Here is a 20,942-nt window from a genome sequence, read left to right on the forward strand (position 1 = left end):
ATAAGACATGAAAAGTGACCTCAATACGAACTTCCATCATGGAATTCTCATCTCCATGTGGAAGATTTGAGCCAGCGCTGACATGTCTGATCCTGCATTTATTTGGGGAGGGCAAAGAAGGAGCCAAAAAACATTGCAAAGGAAAAACATTCTGTTCCTAGAACTAAAAAGGGTCCTAAAGAGCTATAGTTATTAATTTTAAAAGTATAAAATTTGAGGCCATGAGGAACCTCTTATAGCATTCAATCCCTTGTAAAGCCTTGTAAAGCCTGACAAATGTCCTGGTAATTTAGTGGGATAACATTAAAGAGGAGAGAGAGCGAAGAGAAGGAGGGAAAAGCATAATGGTTAGCAGCCTGTTGGATACAGTTAATGGCATTAACACAATTTTTAAAGATCATCTTATCTTTAAAAGGAAGATTTTCTGAAAATTTCCAAATTTTCTACTAAGTCCATCTTTCCAATAATGTTAAGGTTTTTCAGTCTTCATTTTGTAAATTATAGGAAACAACTAGAAAAATTTCTTCTCTACTCTAATTTCCTATGATTTCTTAATCCAAGTAGACTGGATAAGGGTCAATGTTATAGCTCATTTTCTTTTTAATAATTAAGGTAAAGATGTAAAGATGAGTAACACTTGCCATTTACTAGCTGCGTGACTGACTTTAGAAGGTAGAATTAGATTATTTCCAAGGCTATTTTCATCTCTAAAATTCTAAGTACAGAGGCAGTTACGTTATAGAAACATGTGGAGTTTATAAAAATCACTCAGAATTCCTTGCTCTATGCCCAGAATAGCCAGAGCTTCTTTATTAACGAATCATTTGTTTTTCAATTGCCAATGTACTTTAGACATAGAAATGTTTTCAGAATGGATAATACACCATTTAAGATAATTTCCCCATTCTTGGTGCAAGACCAATTTTGACACATAGACGTTGATGTCACATTAATACCCTTATCTAAAATATGTCAGTAGACCTCCAAAATCATAAGCATGTTTAATTTTTTCTTTTCATTATTTTGTCTTACAATAGTTGATTATCTGTAAGCCCAGCAGCAAACAGCAATAAAGATGCTCTTATTGATTATACTTTATGTAGCTACTCCGTCTTCATTCCAGGCAAATTTTAATAGCCAGTAAATATTTGTTTAACAAGTGGCTAAATATTTCTGAATAGAAAGCATAAATGGGACAGAAAAGGTACTGATAATGGTTATAACAAACTTCCTTTTATCAGATATTGATCTGATTATTGTTATTGCCACAGCTGCCCTAAGCCAATGCAATGGGAGAGTCATATCCATAGAAAAGTAGAGAACAAGAATACGCCTCTTCTAGATGGAGTTCCCAGTTTGTCTAAGATAACAGTAACCTCCCCTGTGACATCTTCCAGGTTCTGGGTTGCATCTAGAAGGCAATGTACTATTTGTCTAGTCCAGACAGTCTGTTCAAATGCCTATATAATACTTACACCTTTAATAATTTCTCCCAGTCCTTCAGTTCATCCTTTATTGCTTCAAATTTGGTGTCCTACCGTTTGTTTCTAAGCCTCCCACTTTCTGCTATGAGTCTTCACAGTGAAAATCTTTGCAGTATACTCTTGACTTGATGCAGGTTAACTCGGTCCCTGCACTAAGCTGGCAGAAGCACACCCCTCAGGTCTTGCCCTGAAGTTGTGAAGGCTCTGCATCTCTTGCTCTGGACCATACAATTTCAGTGTTTAAGGTAAGGCAGTATAAAGCCTACTGGCCTTATTCCAAGAAACTGATTTCATTGAAGTGAGAAACCACCCTTCGGAGATCTGGTGTAATCCTGCAGTGGGAGTAATTATGTTTTACGAAATACTTTTTCCAGGAATGAAAATGAAAAGAAAGAAGTTTATTACCAACTAGTTGGTATGCATAAAAGCAAAAGATTATTTGATAATCACTGATTCCCAGTCGGCAAAGTAATTTTTTGATCCCTAACTTTCTGTCGATAAAACAATCATGCCATCTTACAAATGATCTTGTGGCCTCAGGGTGGTTTCTTCCAATCACAAGGAGGCCACTAGTTCATAGGGCAGCTTAGTCTATTAGAGTATTCAGCTGGTTCTACCATCTGTAGTTTAAGAGAACAAATCTATTCCCACTTAAACATGATGGCTCTTCAGATATTTGAACATGCTCTTACTTCTCCATGACAAATCCATTTCTCCCCCCAAATATATCAGCAGTCTTTTTATCTATATTTTATATAATACTTTGTCTAGATTTCCAAAGGTTGTGATATAGATGTAAGTTTAAAATGGTCATCTTTAAAGAAAGGAATTGAAATAGATTCTCTGTCATTTAGTACGTGTATGTGCAATGTGTGTGTGTGTGTGTGATCCCACTCTAGTAAAATGTTCACATAACTAAGAATGCATAAACAATGGCACATATTGCAGCATTGATTGAAAAAGATAATTACTGGAAAAAAACCTAATGATATATAATTTTGAGAGTGAAGATTATAGTATTTTAGTGTGGTAGAACACATTCAATGATTAAAATTATTGAGTTATTTCTGTAGATGAGAATGTATAAGATTAAAAAACATGTTAGGGGGAAATAGGTAAAATTGTCATGTGCACATTTGTACACGCCATATATATATATGTACATATATATATAGTATGTATATGTGTGTATATACATATTGTCAACAGAAATAAGAAAGCACAATGTAATGCATAATGTAAAGGGTGTGAGTTAACTTTTATTCGGGGGCCTTACTGAGGACTACAGCCCAGGAGACAGCCTCTCAGATAGCTCCAAAGAGATGCTGCTGGTCAAGCATTCAGGAGAAATAACAGCAGTTATGAGACCAACCTTATAAAAGGGAGTCTATGCTTTTGGTCTCAGATGAGCATTGATGTGAATACAAAAATCCATAGGCTTTGTGCACACTCACATAGGTCCATCCTCATTCTCCTCTGCCAGACTATGTTTCTCAGATTTTCTGATTTTGATCTTTCAAAACTACCAACAAGCCATCAAAGCCATTTTTCACTGTCCAGGAATTTATATTCATTTTTACTTATGACCAACTATCCATCCAAATTTGATAACTAAGTGAAATATTTATGGCTCTTCCTAATAATATATTTTTCCCTGACCAGTGTCTGTAAGGTCATGTAAGTGGGCTGTAAAGCAACAGTAGTCCATTTTCTGTCTTGCATCAAGACTTAGAATCAAGCTATCCATAGAAACCTTTCCATGAAGCCATCAAATTGAGAAATTGAACTGAAGTAAAGGTATTGATGCAAAAGAGCTAGGTGACATGAGGTTCTGGCCTTCCTGTTTGTGGTGATTACTTGTGCTTTTATACCTGCTTCAGCCGGTCCCAGATGTACCACTTCCAGTGCATGATGGCTTACTGCTGTGGTGGCTAGAAATTGTGACTTTTTAAATTTGATAATACTTTATTCATGATAAGCAGTGCTAGTCATACAGTCACTTGATAATCCATGATCATGAACTCAGTCTCTGATAAGATCCTGTAGCATTAGAGGATTTGCTTTTCAACTAGTGAGGTAATTAGAGAGTATGGGACTTTTCCCCCCCAAAATCCTAGGAGTTAGCATTGTTAGTTATCTAATTGGCTTTACCAAAGAATCTCACAGTATCCTTTTTTTCCATCAGTACCTCTGTTTCATTGATTTTCTTGGTTCATATAGCCTGAGCTTGCACTGAAAACTGGACTTAATACAGGGACTCAGTGAAAACTGGAAATCCTGTGAGTTATGTAAAATAAAGCCAGTTTTAAGCCACCTCCGAAATTCCATGTACCTGCAACACTGTATCTATTTCTCAGTGATAAGGAATACAAAAGAAAATAACATATATTTTATGTTTTGGAGGGATTTCGTAGCTTGCCCCAGAGCATTGGACCCCTTCCAATCCGAATGATTTGGCAGGTTTCTGAAAGTTTACAGGGGTTATCTGTTGCTTTCTTTAATGTCACTTTCTGCTCACAGGTCCAATCACCACACACCTTCTATGTAAGTGGACCAGTATGATGTTCTGTAGATGATCATAACCATTAAGTTCCCTAAGGACTACCAGAGAGCAGAAGAGTTAATATAGAAATGTACAAACTGTAAATGTTTCAGAGGGTTAAGGAATTCACTGATAGGATTTCTTTTCAGTGTGAAAACTCTATCATATAATAGAGTTGAGAGATTTTCTTCAACCTTTTGTTGGCATTTCAGTTCCTTTTTGGTGTCCTTCATGTATTTGGTCCCAGCTAATTCCAAGATATTGAAAATACAGCATATTATTTGGCAAGGATCTTTCAAGTAAAGGTATTTATGATGACATACAAGTTTTGTCAAAAAAGTAGATCACCTGTGGAAAAAATATTGGATCTCAACTCTGCTGTCAGATTCTGTCCTTCCCTTTTGATCCTCTAAAAGGCCATCCTGAAGTGCCTTCACAATCACCAGATCTCTTTATTCTAGCGTTCTCTGTTACTCTGCATTCCTGGAAATTGTACCCTTTCCTTTTTGTCCTGTAGCTAACTTGAATCATATTATTGCCAGCTGTTTGGACACTTTAGTGGAACTAAAGCTTCTTCCATTTTAGCCTCAGCTAGCATCTTAAGGTATGCTTTCTACTGTGTTACATCACATCAGCTCCTTTAAATCTGAGCTATGCGTTGAGTTTCTGTTCCTTGTCTGAAGTGCTGCTCCTCTGCTTAGCTTGTACGTACAGCAGAGGTGACTCGCATTCTGAGAGCCAAGGAAACAAACAGGTCTACCTGGGCTTTTGTAGCATTCCTTCTTATTTTTTCAAATATTCAGGTTATCAAAACCACTTTAAGAACGTGCTCCTCATCTACAAGGACAAATTACTACTCTCATGGAGTTTAGCTCAGTCATGGAGAAATACATTAATCAAATGATGGTGTGCATTAGTGTGGTGATTTAAGTAGAGAACTATATCATACACAGCCTTGTTAATCAGGTTAAAGAGGGTTTATTTCCCTTTTATCTAAAGAATATTAAATAGTAATTGAGAGACTTTAAAGCGATTGATGGTCTGATAAAAAGTAAGTAATCTGCTCAATGTCACACAAGAGCAATACAGACAATGTTCAAATCCAAGTCTTTTGATGAGCTGCTCGAAAATTTTCACATTTACTAAAATTTTCACATCTTCTTTCACCATTTTTATGCAGTTAAATGTGTTTCTCTGTCAGTTTCTCTATGTGGCAGAAAAAGCCCAGAGAGATCTGTGGACCAGACAAATAAAAGGTTTTTTTCATATTATCCTATTATTTTTAAATACCTGCATGGAAAAAATGTATTCCCAAATTATATTAAGATTTGTTTTATTTTAAACAAAATATAACATGAGGTTCTTCTGTGCAAAATGTCTCAATTCTAACTTAAATGCGTCTATGAACTTTTGGCTTTGTTTTTATCACTGAATGTATGACACACGGATGTAATAACAACGGTGCTGCTTGCGGTTCGGTAAGGGTCTTAGCAGCGGGTAAAGAAGCAGACTGATCTTTTCCAATTGAAAGCTACTCATTGTGGATCTTATAGCAAAAAACAGGCTGGTGATCAAAGTTTTTATACACACTTTAAGAATTAAATGTTACATACAGTGAATTTTCAGTTTCCCTCATTACAGAGCACTCTGCAAGGTTTCTTACCACATTTCAAAAAAAGGCATGAATGATTTGGAAAAAATAAACAAAAAACACTTTAGGTTAAGCTATGGAAACTATCACACTGTGAACAGAGAAAGAAGTTTAAAATAGTGAGTTGACAAATGATATCATCTCCTTCACAGATGCTGCGATTTCTTCTATTTTGAAGTGTGTCATGGGTGACTCTCACTTCAGTATAAACAGATGACACTGCTGACAGCTTTTGGTCCAGGCAGATCCTGATTTTCCTCATTATGTGTATCATATATTATGCCTCTTTGGGACATTTCTGGGTTTTCAATATCTTCGAAATGCTTAAAAGTTTCTGTATCTGTCAGAATCTAGTCAGGGAACAAAACCACACTGGTAATTGGAACAGAGTGTTTTTAATATAAAACCTTAGTAACTGGTAATGGGAATTAGATACTGAGGGGATAAAAGATGAAAGAATACCTGAGGGCTGAGAGAGAGGATCCAGGGAAGGAATAAACTTGGAAGGGGGATCACTTCCCCTTGGTGAGTTTCAGAACTCTTTGGAGAAGATACAATGTGGCCCCACAGATGAGGAGTCCCGGGGCCGAAGCTGGTCCACAGATGGAGGGCTGAAAATAGGGAGCAGGGAATTTAAGGCTCAGACTGGCAACAGAACTTGCTGGAGGGGGAGAGCCACTGGGTTGCCTGAACATAGGCCATTGGCAGCTTCACTGTAGGAAAAATAAGCTAAACCCACTGGAAGAAGGAGGAGAAGTCCCTTTCTTCTGTTGTGTTCATCCAGCATCTTCTCATGACAAAGAAAAAAGGTGTAAAGTTCAGTTCCAGTATGACAAAGCAGGCCAATGCAGATGAATTTGATGTCAAGAAATATGCAAAGGAAAATACGATACTTTTTACTGAATAGAGTCCTTGGAGTTTTCTTCAACCTATCTGCTCTTGTTAACTTGTTGATGAAAGGAAATGGCACACATTCCTGTGACCATTGCTCTTTCTCTTGGCATATGTTGCTTTGAATTTCTTATATCAGCTCTGAAATTGTATCTACTGCTAAGAAAATTGTTGACTCCATCAACATTTAAATGTAGGATCTTGAATGTCTGGCTTATAAAGAGATAATATAAAGAATTAAAATAAAAATGTGTTTTTCTCTGCTACAAGAAAACTTGCTGGCTTTCCCTTCTTTAGAAGTACTTAGTTGAGATATAGATAGCACTTTATCTTTTCTTGAAAGAGAACTTGCCAAGATACTCCCTCTTTCCATTTGCAAACAATGTAAGGGAAGCCATGTGAAAGATTCAAAACAGTCTGGAAATATTTGGAGTCCTCTGACACAAACTCCTGTGTGAATTAGCTGTGAGAGTTCAGACTCCATTGCTTAATACTTATCATTTTATTTCAGGGAGTCCATTAAGATAAAAATGCAAGTAATTCAATATCATGGGTGGCATATAGATTTCAATGTCAGAGATATCATCTTTCAAAGTCATCTTACTCAAACTGAAAATCAGCTGCCTTTACATTAAAATGTACAACTGACCAAGATTTAAATTACTTGCACAAGTTTTATTTACATTATTTTAGCAAAATTTTATTAGTTTTATATATAAATCCTAAACGTAAAAAGGGGATAATTTTTAAACTATGTATATATTACAGTTTTATGAATAAAATCATTTTTTAAAGTGATAAATATACTACACATGCAATCTTATGTTTATGCTATTTGAGGAGAAGAAGAGCAATGATACTAATCAAATTTTCAAAAGTATCTCTGAATCAAGGAGACACCCATAGATATTATGAGCACCTGAGTAGCTAATAACTAGTGCAGTTAACCAGGTTACATATTTTCTGAATTTTTTAGCACATTGATTCTCATTGTTTACTAGATTTAATGTAACCTTTTTATAAAACGTAGAAAGTAGGCTTAATCTCAAATTAGAGCAATTAATTTGCCTAGCACTGAAAAAAGGGTGACATTAATAAGCTTTTTAATGAATCCTACCTCCATAATGCTTTAGCACTGTAGACTGAATAGAAGAAAACCATTCAGTGCATAGCCCTTTATTCAAGAAGAACAATCATAGAGCCAGCCCTCACTCCATGGATAGAATATGGAGTGGCCTGCATGGTATAAAGTCAGGGGACATTGGTACAATCTCTTCTTCCTGTCCCTGTTCTAGATCCAATGTACCAACTCTCCTCTCTTGTTATTGATAGAATTGTATTCTAAAATTAGAAAGAAATGAATATGTCCGAATTCCTGAAGAAGGTAATTGATGGATTTAAATTTATACTAAAGTATAAATTACTGTTACTGGAATGTAGATACTGAGAGTAGAAAAGCGCAAAAACGGTCAGGTCTCAGAATGCTATGAAGAGAGCAGAAATTGAGTAGGATTGGAAAAGAGGACATTTTCATGGTTTTGTCCATGTTTTACTTGATGATGATTCCACTGGGGATGGATTCAGAAAAGATTAGCCGGGAATGGGAAGATAAGAAGGCAAACAACAAAGTGCAAAACTAGAGTTTTCATTTTTAGCATAAAAGTCTGTTTGCCTTTTATGAATTAAGAGATTTGGGAAAATAAGCTTAGAAACTCTAATCAACACTTATAACTCCCCTAATAGTCCGTAGAATCCAGGGCGGAGATTCAGCAGCAGAGGCCTGGTTGCCAACTGGGATGTGTGTTTAACATTGACCCTTATCACTAAAAACTTCATACTGGGTCCAGATGCAAAGAGTGCGGCACAGCTTCTCACACCACAGACTGAGACTGAATTGATCAGCTTTAAAGATTCTTCTCTTTTCTACAGCTCATTTCATTCCAAAGGAAACTGAAATTATCTTAACTGATCAGAGAAAGCCTACCTACTAAATATTTGAAAAGCAATCTTCCAATTACATATACTTCCATATTTTAAAGCACCACGAGTTATTGGAAAATAATATGAGATAGTCCCATAATAATTGATGTTGGAGGAGGAATCTCATTACCTAAGAATTTCCACTTAAGCCTGTGCACTTAAATTAGTGGAGTGGCTATCCCCTAGTTGGAAAAATGCAAACATTCAATTAAATAATATTCATCTATATTGAATTTTAGGCATGAATTTATTAGGAAACTCATACAATCATAAAAAAAATGTCCAAATGTATCCCCATGAAAGAATCCCCATTCTGTTTTTTCCATCACATTTATGTTTACCTGTAGCCAAAGCAGTCAGTACATCTGTACTCTTCACATAAAGTCTTTCCATATTTTATTTTCTGAACAGGTAATCATGATAAATTTTTTCATATTTTTGGATATTTAACTTTTGCTTAGGTGATATTTGGGAAAAGACTTGTTAATATCCATTAAATATTCTCTATATCATCTTCTCCATTACTTTCACCACAGTTAAGATATGCCACACGAACATGTTGAAACTATTTACAGACTACTGAATTGAAGAATTTGAATGAATTTTATCTTAATAAAGGGAATTCCTCACTACCAGTGGCATTTCAGAAATTTTCTTGGGCCTCAGGTAGTTGGTCATAATTTTCCTCATGGCAGCCTTCATATCTCTGTTTCTCAGTGTGTAAATAATGGGGTTTAGGATAGGAGTGAAAATGGTGTAAAATATGGCAAGAACTTTATCCACAGGATAGGTCGTAAAGGGCCACACGTAGATGAATATGTAAGGTCCAAAGAATAACATTACTACGGTGATATGGGCAGCCAGCGTAGAAAACGCCTTGGCCATTGCAGCAGAAGACTTAAACCAGACGGTAACAAGAATAATGATGTAGGAGCTGACCAGGAGGGAGAAAGTGCTTAGGGAAAGGATTCCACTATTGACCACAATTAGTATTTCAATGATATAAGAGTCCAAGCAGGCAAGTTTAGTCACTCGAGGAAGGTCACAAAAAAGCTGTCTACTACATTGGGTCCACAAAAAGGTAGGTTCATGGTAAATGATAACTGGCTTAACATGTGCACCAAGCCCACAGCCCAGGAGATCATTACCAGGACAGTGCATGTCCTTCGGCTCATGATGGCGACGTAATGTAGGGGTTTGCATATAGCTATGTATCTGTCATAGGCCATGGAGACAAGTAGCACCATCTCCCCGCCAGTGAATAGGTGAATGAAGAAAATCTGGGCTATGCAGCCACTGAAGGATATGGTCTTGTGTTCACTCAGAAAATCAGCAATCATCTTCGGGGTAGCAAAGGAAGCCTGACAGATGTCCACAAAGGAAAGGTTTCCCAAGAGGAAGTACATGGGGAAGTGCAGGCTGTTGTCAGAAGTCACTGTGAGGATAATGAGAAGGTTTCCCAGCACAATTACCACATACAACACAGAGAAGAAAATGAAAAAGAAAAGCTGGAGTTCCTGAGAACTGGAGAGTCCCAGCAGTACAAACTCAGACACCACCGAAGAATTGACCTTATCCATGGATCCAGACTGCAGACTTGCTCTGAAACAATCCTGAAGGAGGGGAAATAGGAAGGGATCAGACTGAGGAACTAAGAACACTTTTAACATAAAGGATTCTGAGATCTCAAATATCATGTGAATAAAAAAATTTGGAGACCAGAATAATATATCTGGAAAGTAGGAAGGAGCTTATGAGAATGTCTAAATAATATTTCTAGGCCGCAGAGGAGAAATTTAAAGATCAAACAGATTTAGTAATCATCTGACATTTAGACAGCTAGTTAAGAGTTGCAAAATCTTAGTGGGGATTTGAAATCATACAATAAAAATAATATTAAACTCTTAGTACCAGCAAAGTTCTAGGCACTGTCCTAAGCATCTTATGGATACAGTTGAATCTTCCCATAATACTACATGGTAAACACACTGATTAAATTTATTTTTCAATAAGAAATCAGTCACAGAGACGATAAGTAACTTCCCTAGAGTTACACACCTGGACAATCAGTGACCTAAATTTTGAACTCAAACCTTTCACTCTCAGGCTAGTGTTCTCTGATATTATTTTACATTGTTTAGAATTCAGTGATGTGAAACCTCTACCATTTTCACTCAACAGCAATTGGAAAGTCCCTCAACATATGCTCTTGATTCTGATCTTTCCACCTACTGTGAGACATTGGCTCTTCAGCTGAGCCGGGCATCTCAACTCTGGCACTACTGGCATTTGGGGTGAATTCTCTGTTGTGGAAGACCGTCCTGCGCACTGTAGGATGTTGGGTGGCATCCCTGGCCTTTCCCATTGGATGCCAGTAGCACTTTCCCCTGGAGTTGTGACAATAAAAAATGTATCTAGACATTGCCAAATGCTGAGTTGGGGTAAGAGGAGGCAAAATCACTCTAGTTGTGAACCACTGAGTTAAGCCATCCTTAGTTTGCATTTTCAGTCTCTCTCTCTCAACATTTTCATGGACCGACAACATGCTCAATCTGACTCTTCCAGTAAATAAGCAAAAACAAACAAACAACAAAAAGAACTCTCCTAAATTCTTCTACTCTCTTTTGTTGTTTTTTACTTAATTTCTCCTCTTGTTTTCAATAAGAAATTTCTTGAAGGATATCCATGTTTCCTTCCAATTCTTTTCCCCTTGTTCAGCCCTTAACACAGCTATGCCTTTTGCTTCCACAGTCAGCGAAACTTTTTTAAAACAAATGTCCTCAAAGTCTGGTCATAAAAGCTAATTTTGTTACACTCTTAAGTGAAAGAGTCCCTGTTTTTTCTCTCAGAATTTTTAATATTAGCTTTCTTCATCCACACACTGCGCCTTACAGTGTGGATTTCCCTTAAGGAACTAGCCTTTGGGTCTCCAATTTGCCCCTTCCCTGCTGGGCATCTGGTACTCCTTTCTGTCTCTTACTCTGCATCCTTCTCAGCCTCTCTTTCTCTCTGCTCCTTGTTCCCCTTCTCCCTTGGGTACTCCATTCACCTCCACGGCATCAATGATCACCGCTATGTGATGACTTCTGATTTTGCAGCACCATTTCTCACCACACTCTGGTTTCCCAACCAGGTTTCTGACAGTTTTATGGATGTGATTATTCACAGCCATCTCACACCTCAGCTCATACTTTTTCTCCTCAATTTAGTTCTTTCTCCCTTTAAAGATTTTTCATTGTGTAACTGTCACCATTATTCTTCCAGGTTGTAAACCTGACTTTTTTTCTAGACCACTCTCCCCACTTACAACATCTCATTACTCCTTTAAAAATAAAAGGTCTTCAGCATGACAGCCAGGTGTATATGGTGGTCTGGTCTGGTTTTACCCATGCTATTCTCTAGCCAAAACAGACCCTTAAAACTTTTAATAAGCTGGCCCACTCTGCCTATTCATTTTCTCGTGTCCTTCACAAATAGATGATCTATTCCAATGCAAATGTCATCACCAAAAGCCTTCACAGAGCTTATGCTGAAGCGTCTCTCCTAATGGTATTGCAGCACTTGGCTTGCACTTATATTATGTGCTCCTCCAGGTTAAGCGTTGCGCACATATCATTTCCCTGCCACACGGAGAGACCCTTGAATTTGTGAGTGTGCTCCTTGTGGACTGCTCATAGGATTTAGTATAGGTATTTACATGGAATATATTCTCTATAAATGTACTTTAGTGCTAATTGAGTTATATTCCATCTCAACATTTTACTCAACATTTCTACCTTCTAGTTTTCCTGTGCACAGAGACTTTTCCACTGAATGGCCTACAAATCATAAAATACCGATATAAACTTCATCTCTACGTGAAACAAAAATATTTCATCTCATTAGTAACAGAAGCTCATACTTGAGTCATTAAAACCAGCGCCCATAATCAAACTGGCAAATGCAAAGGGAATAAAATAATCCTTCTGAATTACAGCATAGAGAAAAATATTTGTTGTATTAGAAATAAACCATAGTTTGTTTAGCAAATTCTTAAAAAGTGATAAAAAATAATGCGACTCTTAAAAAAGAAGAAACTTGCCCTCTTTTTCTGTAGAGTTAAGTAAATCCTGTCTGATCCACTTCAAGTACAGGGTAAGTGAAATAAATCATTGGTGCAAAGATAATACAACTATAAACCTATGACCTGAGTTTGGTATTTAACATTTCCATGATTTTTTAAAATAGTTTTTCTTCATAGGCACATTTCCACCGAGAAACATATAGCCTTGATTTGCATGTTTATTTAATTTCTTTAAGTGAAAGGTAAGAGTGGTATCATGGTTTTTTACAAGTACAATCAGTGTTTCTCATAATCTCCCCAAGAACACTTCACCTTCTTACATAATTTCTCACAGATTCTCCCAAACCTGCTAAAACACCTGACCATTCTCATCGTGACTCACTTTCTTTTATTTCTAATATATTTTTCTCCTATTCGTGGACCCTCTCCAAGGCATAGTGTAGAAATGTAATACATAACTGGACACAATCTATTTTTAATGTATGCCTTTGTCAGATATACCTACCTGATATAAAGTATAATCAGAGAGGTAAATTGAATTTCTTCAGTTTTTCTGTTGTGGGATTAATCTTTTCCACCTAGCGATACTAGAGATGCCTTTTTCTTTTGTCAGATTGGAGTAGTGCTTGGATTTATCTAAGTGACCTATTGATGCTTTGAAGATTTAGTAATAGAGAGCCGAGGTTTCTCTTCCAATGGGGATTATTAATACCTCCCACTACGTATCCCATTGGAACAACGTAAATAGCATCCCCCACTGTTGACAATTACAATGAGGACCATAGGATCATAAGAGAAAAAGGGAGAGCCACTCAGCCCTGGGGCAGTATGTGGAGTGAATTATCTTATGTGACTTTTACATAATGGAACCTGCTACTCTAGGGAGAATATGTAGAAAAGTACATTCTTTTTCCTAAATGAGAAATGCTTTGACTTGGAAATGAAAGGACATGCTGTCTCCTTGCTTCCTGACCATGTGGTAATATAGAGGAAGGGGAAACTAATAAGAACTTAGAGGATGTGGGTTCTTGTTCTCCACTGTATTAATAACTAAGATTATGTTATTGGATAAATTACTTAATTCTGAGCCTCAGTTTACCCTTCTGTAAAATTATTTTTAACATGTCTAGTACACTGAAAATAAAGAGAACTATTAAATGAACATTTTGTATACAACGTTCAATTTGGCCCAGTTTTAATGTTTTGCCATATTTATTTTTATTAGTAATGAAACACTGTGAAAGGCAGTAGAATATGGAACCCCACCCCACCCAAATGCCATTTTGGCATAAGGATCATTTTGATCTCAAGACAATTGAGAAGCAGACAGGAGAAAAGCTCTCTGCCCTCTATTTGCCTAAAAGCAGAAGGTTAATTTGTATGAGTGATGCCCCTTTCCTTTCTACCAGGAAGGACGGAAATTAATCAGAGGGGACAACTCTAGGTCCCTATCAGCTCAGGGATGTAAACCTAGGAATTTACATAACAAACATTACTAACTAGCCTTTGTCTTCCATTACTTCCCCCATTTATTCACCTCCCCACAACTTGCTGCTCTGAAAACTCAAAGTCCCTTTCCTTTGTCTTGTCACTTCTCCAAAACCGTGTTGTTTTGTTAAGATGCTATATAAGCCCAAGTTCTAACCAGCCCTTCGAGTTACTCATCTCTGAGTGCTCCCAGGTGTAGGAGTGGTGCACATGTTAACAAACTTCTGTTTGTTTTTCTCTTAGGCTGGATAGTTTAATTTACAGGGTCCCAGCCAATAAACCTAAAATGGATAGAGGGAAAAAAAATTTCGTTACTCTTCTATAATTACTAGTTGAAGCATGTTATGTAATAGCACAAACCAATTTTCCACAGTTAACCCTTATTCTGAGTTTGGTATTTAACATTTTCATGATTTTTAAAAACAGTTTTGCTACATAGAGATATATCCAGAAAGAAATATGCAGCCTAAATTCACATGCTTATATAATTCTTCTGTGATGCTATTTTTCACTCAGTAATTTGGGAATTATCAGTAGTGATACACATAGTTTTAGTTCATTTTTATGCTGTAGTTTTTCCACTGTATGAATACATACACATTGCTTATGTGTCCATTTTTCATGAAGCAATGCTTGTTTCCAATGCTTGCTTTACAAACAAATTAGAACATTTATGTGAATAAATATGCTAGAGGTTCTCCAGGATGTATTCCTAATCAAGTAATTAGTAAGTCATAAAGAACGTGGGTCATCAACATCACTACATATTTCCAAATTATCCAAAAAAATCCAGTAAAAACTAGGTGTGTAACAAGTTTGCATCTAGTTTCAGTTATGTATTTATTGCTTCTCAGCTCTGAATGTACCCTTCATTACATGCTCTGTGATAAGTAATGGAATTCCTTTAAGTATTTCTCCCTTAATGTGGTGTTAACCCTTCTAGAGGAGGGAACCAGAGGCACACAGCCAGGGGAAGAGGAGCTCCAGTGGTTGGGGTCTGGGCTCAGATCAATGTGTGGGTATTAGGACTTCCTAAGGAGCCTGCCCCAGACATGAACCAAAACACAGTTCCTGTGCTGCCTTGCAGCCACAGTCTAGTGATAACCTTTCCATAGTGCTCTCCACAGAGGAACCTTGGACCTTTACTCTTTAGGGTCCCTGCCCATGCCAGCACCTAGACTCCCATTACACGCAGACCCCACCAGTTGCTGATGACCCAGTCCCCCATCTGCAAATGGGTGGCCTATTGCTTGCCAGCAGTTTGAGACCAGCTCCAGTCCAGTTCATGAATATATTTACTAACCAGTGAGGTGAACCATACCTTCTCCTTCGAGTCTAAACTCCTTTCAGGATCGACCTTCCTTTGGTATTGACCATCCTTTGGTACTTCCCCTCTGCCCTAGGGCACCATGTAGACTTCCCTTATGTCTCTGCTCTCATTAGTGTCTCTGAGCTGTTAGCTTCTTCGGTCATGTTTTTTTGCATCCCTATCCACTCTGTCTTCTTCTCAGCAACTCGCAGAGTGTTATAGTGTTTGTTTTATAGATATGTCCATTGTTACAACTGCATTTAGCAGGAAGAATATGAAAAATTATTTCTGCTCCTTTTCCCACAATAAGTCACCTGCTTTTCTTTTATGATAGTAATATTTTCTCCTTGTTATTTGCTATGTGTATTTAGTCATTTTGAACATATTTGCTTCATAATACTTATCCAATAGATTTATTGCTGATTTGAGGGGGAAACCGAGGGTTAGTCTGTTTCTTCTGTCTGCTGACTCTTGTTCTCTGTGGATGGGCTGCTTGTGTGTTTTAGAATTTGATTATGAACTCAAATTCAGCAGGACTTCATGTGTCTAAATCTCACATGGCCACTTGTAAGGACATGAGCCATCAGAGAGGTTTTTGTCTTTCCTTTTGTGAATGCCCCCAAAACTTCATTGATGCCTTGAGTTCCCAATACCATATGTCAATTTTTTAGGTTAATACTCTTCTGATTATGCTGAATATAAATTCAAAGTCTAAACTTACATGTGGGCAACCCACGATTATAATTTCCAAGAGGAAGCATTTTTTTCTCTCCATAAGCAAGGAATGAGGACAAATATTTCGGTCTGTTCCTTGTGCTTCTTGGTACCCTCTTCTGGTCCACACTTTCACTGAGGGTCCCAGATCCAAGAGATCCAGTTCCACCTCACACTCTTGTACAGACAAAACTCTCCTCTAATGGCCTAGCCCTGCACATCCTTTTCTTGACCTGCAATCACTTCCCATCAACTGTCCCCGCTCCAAAGCTTCCACTGTTTTAGATACCATGATGTCATTTGTTTATTCTAAAGAATGCATCCAGAGTTCATAAATATTTTTATAGGAAGTGTTTCAGATTACCTAAATTTCAGTATTTTTAGTAATAGAGGTATAATCTGAATTTTCTAATTCACAAAACATTTTGTGAGGATCAAATGAGGTGATATATAAAGATACAATTTATAAACGGCATGTGATCATTGAACATAGTTTTTGCTTTATTATCACCATTGTTCTCTGATACAGTCCTCTATTAGGTTTTTATTTTTTAGTTCTATGTTTCATGGAGGAATCAACAGAAACTTGCTGAATGATAAAGTTATGAGGAAGAAAATGAGTCCAAAATTGTTTAAAATATAACTGGATATTAAATCCTAATCCATACTACTACTTCGTCTACATACTAAGTTTCAATAACATAACTTGCCTTTGGGGTATGGCTTTTCTGTCACACACTGGAAGTCAGAAGTCATTTCTTCTACTTTCTGATTATGAATTATGCTCAGTTAACTTGTATGACTCTCACTCTCAGTCTTCCAGTTGGTGAAAAGAGGATTTAGATGAGTAAGAATTAAATACTATATTTAAGTATGAAAATGTAGCCTTCTTTTGAAAAGTCAAAATAATGGTTTTATGCTTTCAGAGAGCCTTGAAAAATGTATTCTCAATTTTGTTTTATTGGTCGGTGTGGATTAGAGGGCATGACTTGAAGGCAGCAAGAGAATGCATGGAGCAAAACTATAATTTAGCAATGTTGGCAAAAATACTCTGCTTATATGTGGAGAAATCTCCATTTTTGTATGTTCTCATTGAGCCACTAGGTTTGAGTGTTCATTCTGAACTTCAATTTAGCACACTGATACAAGTAAACATTACTTGTGGGCTCAGATCTTAATATTTGTGACAGCATTAATGTAAATATGGAGTCTATTTGGTTTCTAAGTTCAGATAATGAATTCTGCAACATAACCTATTTATTCTTTGGTCCCTAAGCTTGGATAGTTTGTAGTGAGAGTTCAGGGTGCAAGAAATACCGGTCCTATATACCAAAAAAAAAAAAAAAACACCTCAATATATTTAGTTTCTTCATTCAGAAAGAAATAGTTTGAATAGCAAGGAATGTCATTGTTTGTGATTATGTACGTATACAGAGAAAGGAGAGAGAGAGAGAGAATGAGATCTTTCGTCTAAAAATGGTGAGAACTGTGCCAAGTTTTCCTCATCTGTAAAATTTATGACAATACCTACCTCTTATTTGTGGTACCAGTTAAAATGATGACTGGAAAATGACTATAAATTAGTTACTATTCTAAAACTACTATATTTAAATATGATTTAAATATAACACATTATCTTAGTATTTTATACATTTTCATATTTACCAAGTTGATTAGTAGAAGCATGAATTTAGTAGACACATTTTATAGGAAAAGGAGACTTTTCTATTGAAGTATAGTTGATATACAGTATTGTATTTGTTTCAGGTGTACAGCATAGTGATTCAGAATTTTTACAGATTATACTCCATTAGAAGTTGTTACAAGCTGTTGGCTATAATCCCCTGTGTTATACAATATATCCTTGTTGTTTATCTGTTTTATACAAAGTAGTTTGTACCTCTTAATCCCATATCCCTAACATGCCCCTTTCCCATCCCCTCTCCTCTGGTAACTGCTAGTTTGTTTTCTTTATCTGTTAGTCCGTTTTTGTTTTGCTATATACCTTTGTTTGTATTACTTTTTTAGATTGTACATATAAGTGATATCATACCATATTTGTCTTTCTCTGACTTCTTTCACTAAACATAATATTCTCTAGGTCCATCTACATTGCTATGAATGGCAGAATATCATTCTTTTTATGGCTGACTAATAGTCCATGTACATATATACCAAGTCTTTTTTATCTGTTCAGCTGTTGATGGACACTTGAGTTGCTTCTATATCATGGCTATTGTAAATAGTGCTATTATAAACTTTGGGGTGCGTGTATCTTTCCAAATTGGTGCTTTCACTTTTGCTGGATCTATAACTAGGAGTGTAGATCATATGATAGTTCTATTTTCACTTTTTAAGGAACTTCCATACTGCTTTCTGTAGTGGCTGCACCAGTTTATATTCCCAACAGTGCAAAAGGTTTCCCTTAGGAAGAGAAGACTTTTATTATTGTTGTTGGCCCAAAATGTGCCTCAATGGCATATTGATTATTTTGAATTAAAGTTACTTAAGAAATAACCAATGCAAGACGGACATTCTGACCCTTCCAGTCTCCCTGAAAGCAGGAAATAAATCTCTCATATGAAAGGTGCACTCCTTGCATCTGGAGATGGAAGGACACTTTTATCTCCAAGGAGGGAATTTAGGCCAAGAAGCTTGTATAAACAAACCCTGTTACTTCTTTAATTTACTACCTCAAGTCCAAACTCTGTTTAGATTCCTCACTAATTGGGCACCCAAAACCTAAGGTTTTTTGTCCTGTCAAATCCTTGCAACTGTGTGTACACACACACACACACACACACACACACACACACACACACACACACACACACATATATTATACATACATAAATATGCAAAAACTATAAAATCTACCTGCTTTGGCCATTTCTTAGGTTTCATTTCTTTGAGACTTCCATGTGCATGAATGAAAATTTGTTTCTTTTTTTTCCTGTTAATCCGTCTTGTATCAATTTTATTATTAGTCTAGCTACAAGAGCTCATGAAAAGTAACGGGGAAAGCATCCCCCTTCCCAACGTTATAAAGACTTTCAGTCTGAATCAAATAAGTATTATTTCATAAGCAAAATACAGGATGTCCCATCCTCCTGTTACCTAAGATGGTTTGTTTACTGTTATGAAAGCAAATGCTATGAAAAGGAAGAAAGTGCGTCCTTTGGTATTTGAGACGTAGCAATGATTCACAGAGGAGGGGACCCCAGCCTGTCTTGTATTATGAGCTGCTATTTATCACAAGGGAGAGCTGGAGACCATTAGGAACTCACTCGTCGGTGCCTTAGTTTTCGCACTGCTGATGTTACCTCCTTATTTCTTAAGGTGTAGATCAAGGGATTTAAAAGAGGGATAAAAACAGTATAAAATACTGACAGAACATTATCCACTGGGAGGTTGTTAAAAGGCCAGGCATAAATGAAGATGCAGGGCCCGAAGAAGAGGGTCACCACAGTGACGTGGGCAGTCAGGGTGGCCCTGGCCTTGGCCATGCCTTCCGAGGAGTGGTGTCGCACGGTGACCAGGATGACCGTGTAGGAGACCAGCAAGAGCACAAAGGAGCTCATGGCCATTAGCCCACTGTCTGAAAGCATTAGGACCTCAACAGTAAAGGTGTCTGTGCAGGCAAGTTTGATAACCAGGGGAAGGTCACAGAAAAAACTGTCCACTTTGTTTGGGTCCACAGAATGGAGGGTTTACTGTGAAGACCAACTGACTTACTGAGCGCAGAACCCCAGTGAGCCAGGAGCCCGCCACGAGGCTTGTGCGCTTGCGCACACTCATAATGGTCACATAATGCAGGGGGCGACAGATGGCTACATATCTATCGTACGCCATGGCCACAAGGAGCATCATCTCAGCACCACCAAAGACGTGCAGGAAGAATATCTGGGCTATGCAGCCCTCAAAAGAGATGGTCTTACATTCCACAAGGAAATCAGCAATCATTTTGGGGGTGGCAAAGGTGGACAGACACACATCAGTGAAGGAGAGGTTACCAAGTAGAAAGTACATGGGTGTATGTAGGGCAGGTTCAGAGATGACCATGAGCACAATGAGGAGGTTCCTCAGCACAATGGATAAATAGAAAAGTGTAAAAAATGCAAAATAGAAAAGCTGTAGCTCTCGAGAACCTGAAAGACTGTGTAATTCAAATTCAGTCACTCCTGATTTATTTTCTTGGTCCATGATTTCAAATTTCTGAAATTGGATCAGAAATGTTCTGTAAAGTGAAATGGAAAAGCATCCTAAGATTGGGAGAGTAACAAACAAAGCCAAGTGTGGTATCAAATTCCACTCAACATACTTGCGTACTTTAGATCCTCATTAGCACACAAAGTACACATTGCATACAATCATTTATTTCGTAATGACTGTATAGTCTTGGCTTTCATCTCTGCATCCCAGCATGATAGCTTTCTTCTAAAAATAAACATTTAACCTTCATCTCCACAATTTTTAAATGGCTGATAAATTGGAAAGAAACTCCAGAGTCATACTGATGGGTTTTAAATGCTGTCTCTTGTAATTCCAAGCAACGCGACCTTGGGCAGGTTAATTAAACACTCTATGCTTCAGTTTTTGCATCTGTAAATTGGAGAAGTTAATAGTGTATAGCTCACAGGATTGTTAGGATTCAAAGAGTTACAGGTATCCGCTGTTTATTGAAAGTTGGCTTTACACCACTTTTTCAAAAGACTTATATTAGTACTTGTTTTCACTAACTTAAAGAAATCTGAAGAGGATTTTTGCTTTTACGAAAAAAAGAGAGAAAAGCAAAAATAGTGGGCAGCATTTGTTTTTCA

General features: G+C 37.2%; 1 protein-coding gene, 1 long non-coding RNA gene and 1 pseudogene across 3 annotated transcripts in view; 1 reads left to right on the forward strand and 2 right to left on the reverse strand.

Moving 5' to 3' along the window:
• Positions 1-20,942, forward strand: part of LOC140696851 (uncharacterized) — a 513,284-nt gene that overhangs the window by 291,281 nt on the left and 201,061 nt on the right. The window lies entirely within an intron of this gene.
• On the reverse strand, positions 9,158-10,128 carry LOC102536477 (olfactory receptor 4K5-like). The gene is given in 2 exon segments (XM_015251047.2): positions 9,158-9,600; positions 9,603-10,128. Coding segments are annotated over 2 exon segments (969 nt in total).
• Positions 19,398-20,325, reverse strand: LOC102536717 (olfactory receptor 4K15-like; annotated as a pseudogene).

Source organism: Vicugna pacos, chromosome 6 (genome assembly GCF_048564905.1).
Source record: "Vicugna pacos chromosome 6, VicPac4, whole genome shotgun sequence".
Lineage (NCBI taxonomy): Eukaryota > Metazoa > Chordata > Mammalia > Artiodactyla > Camelidae > Vicugna > Vicugna pacos.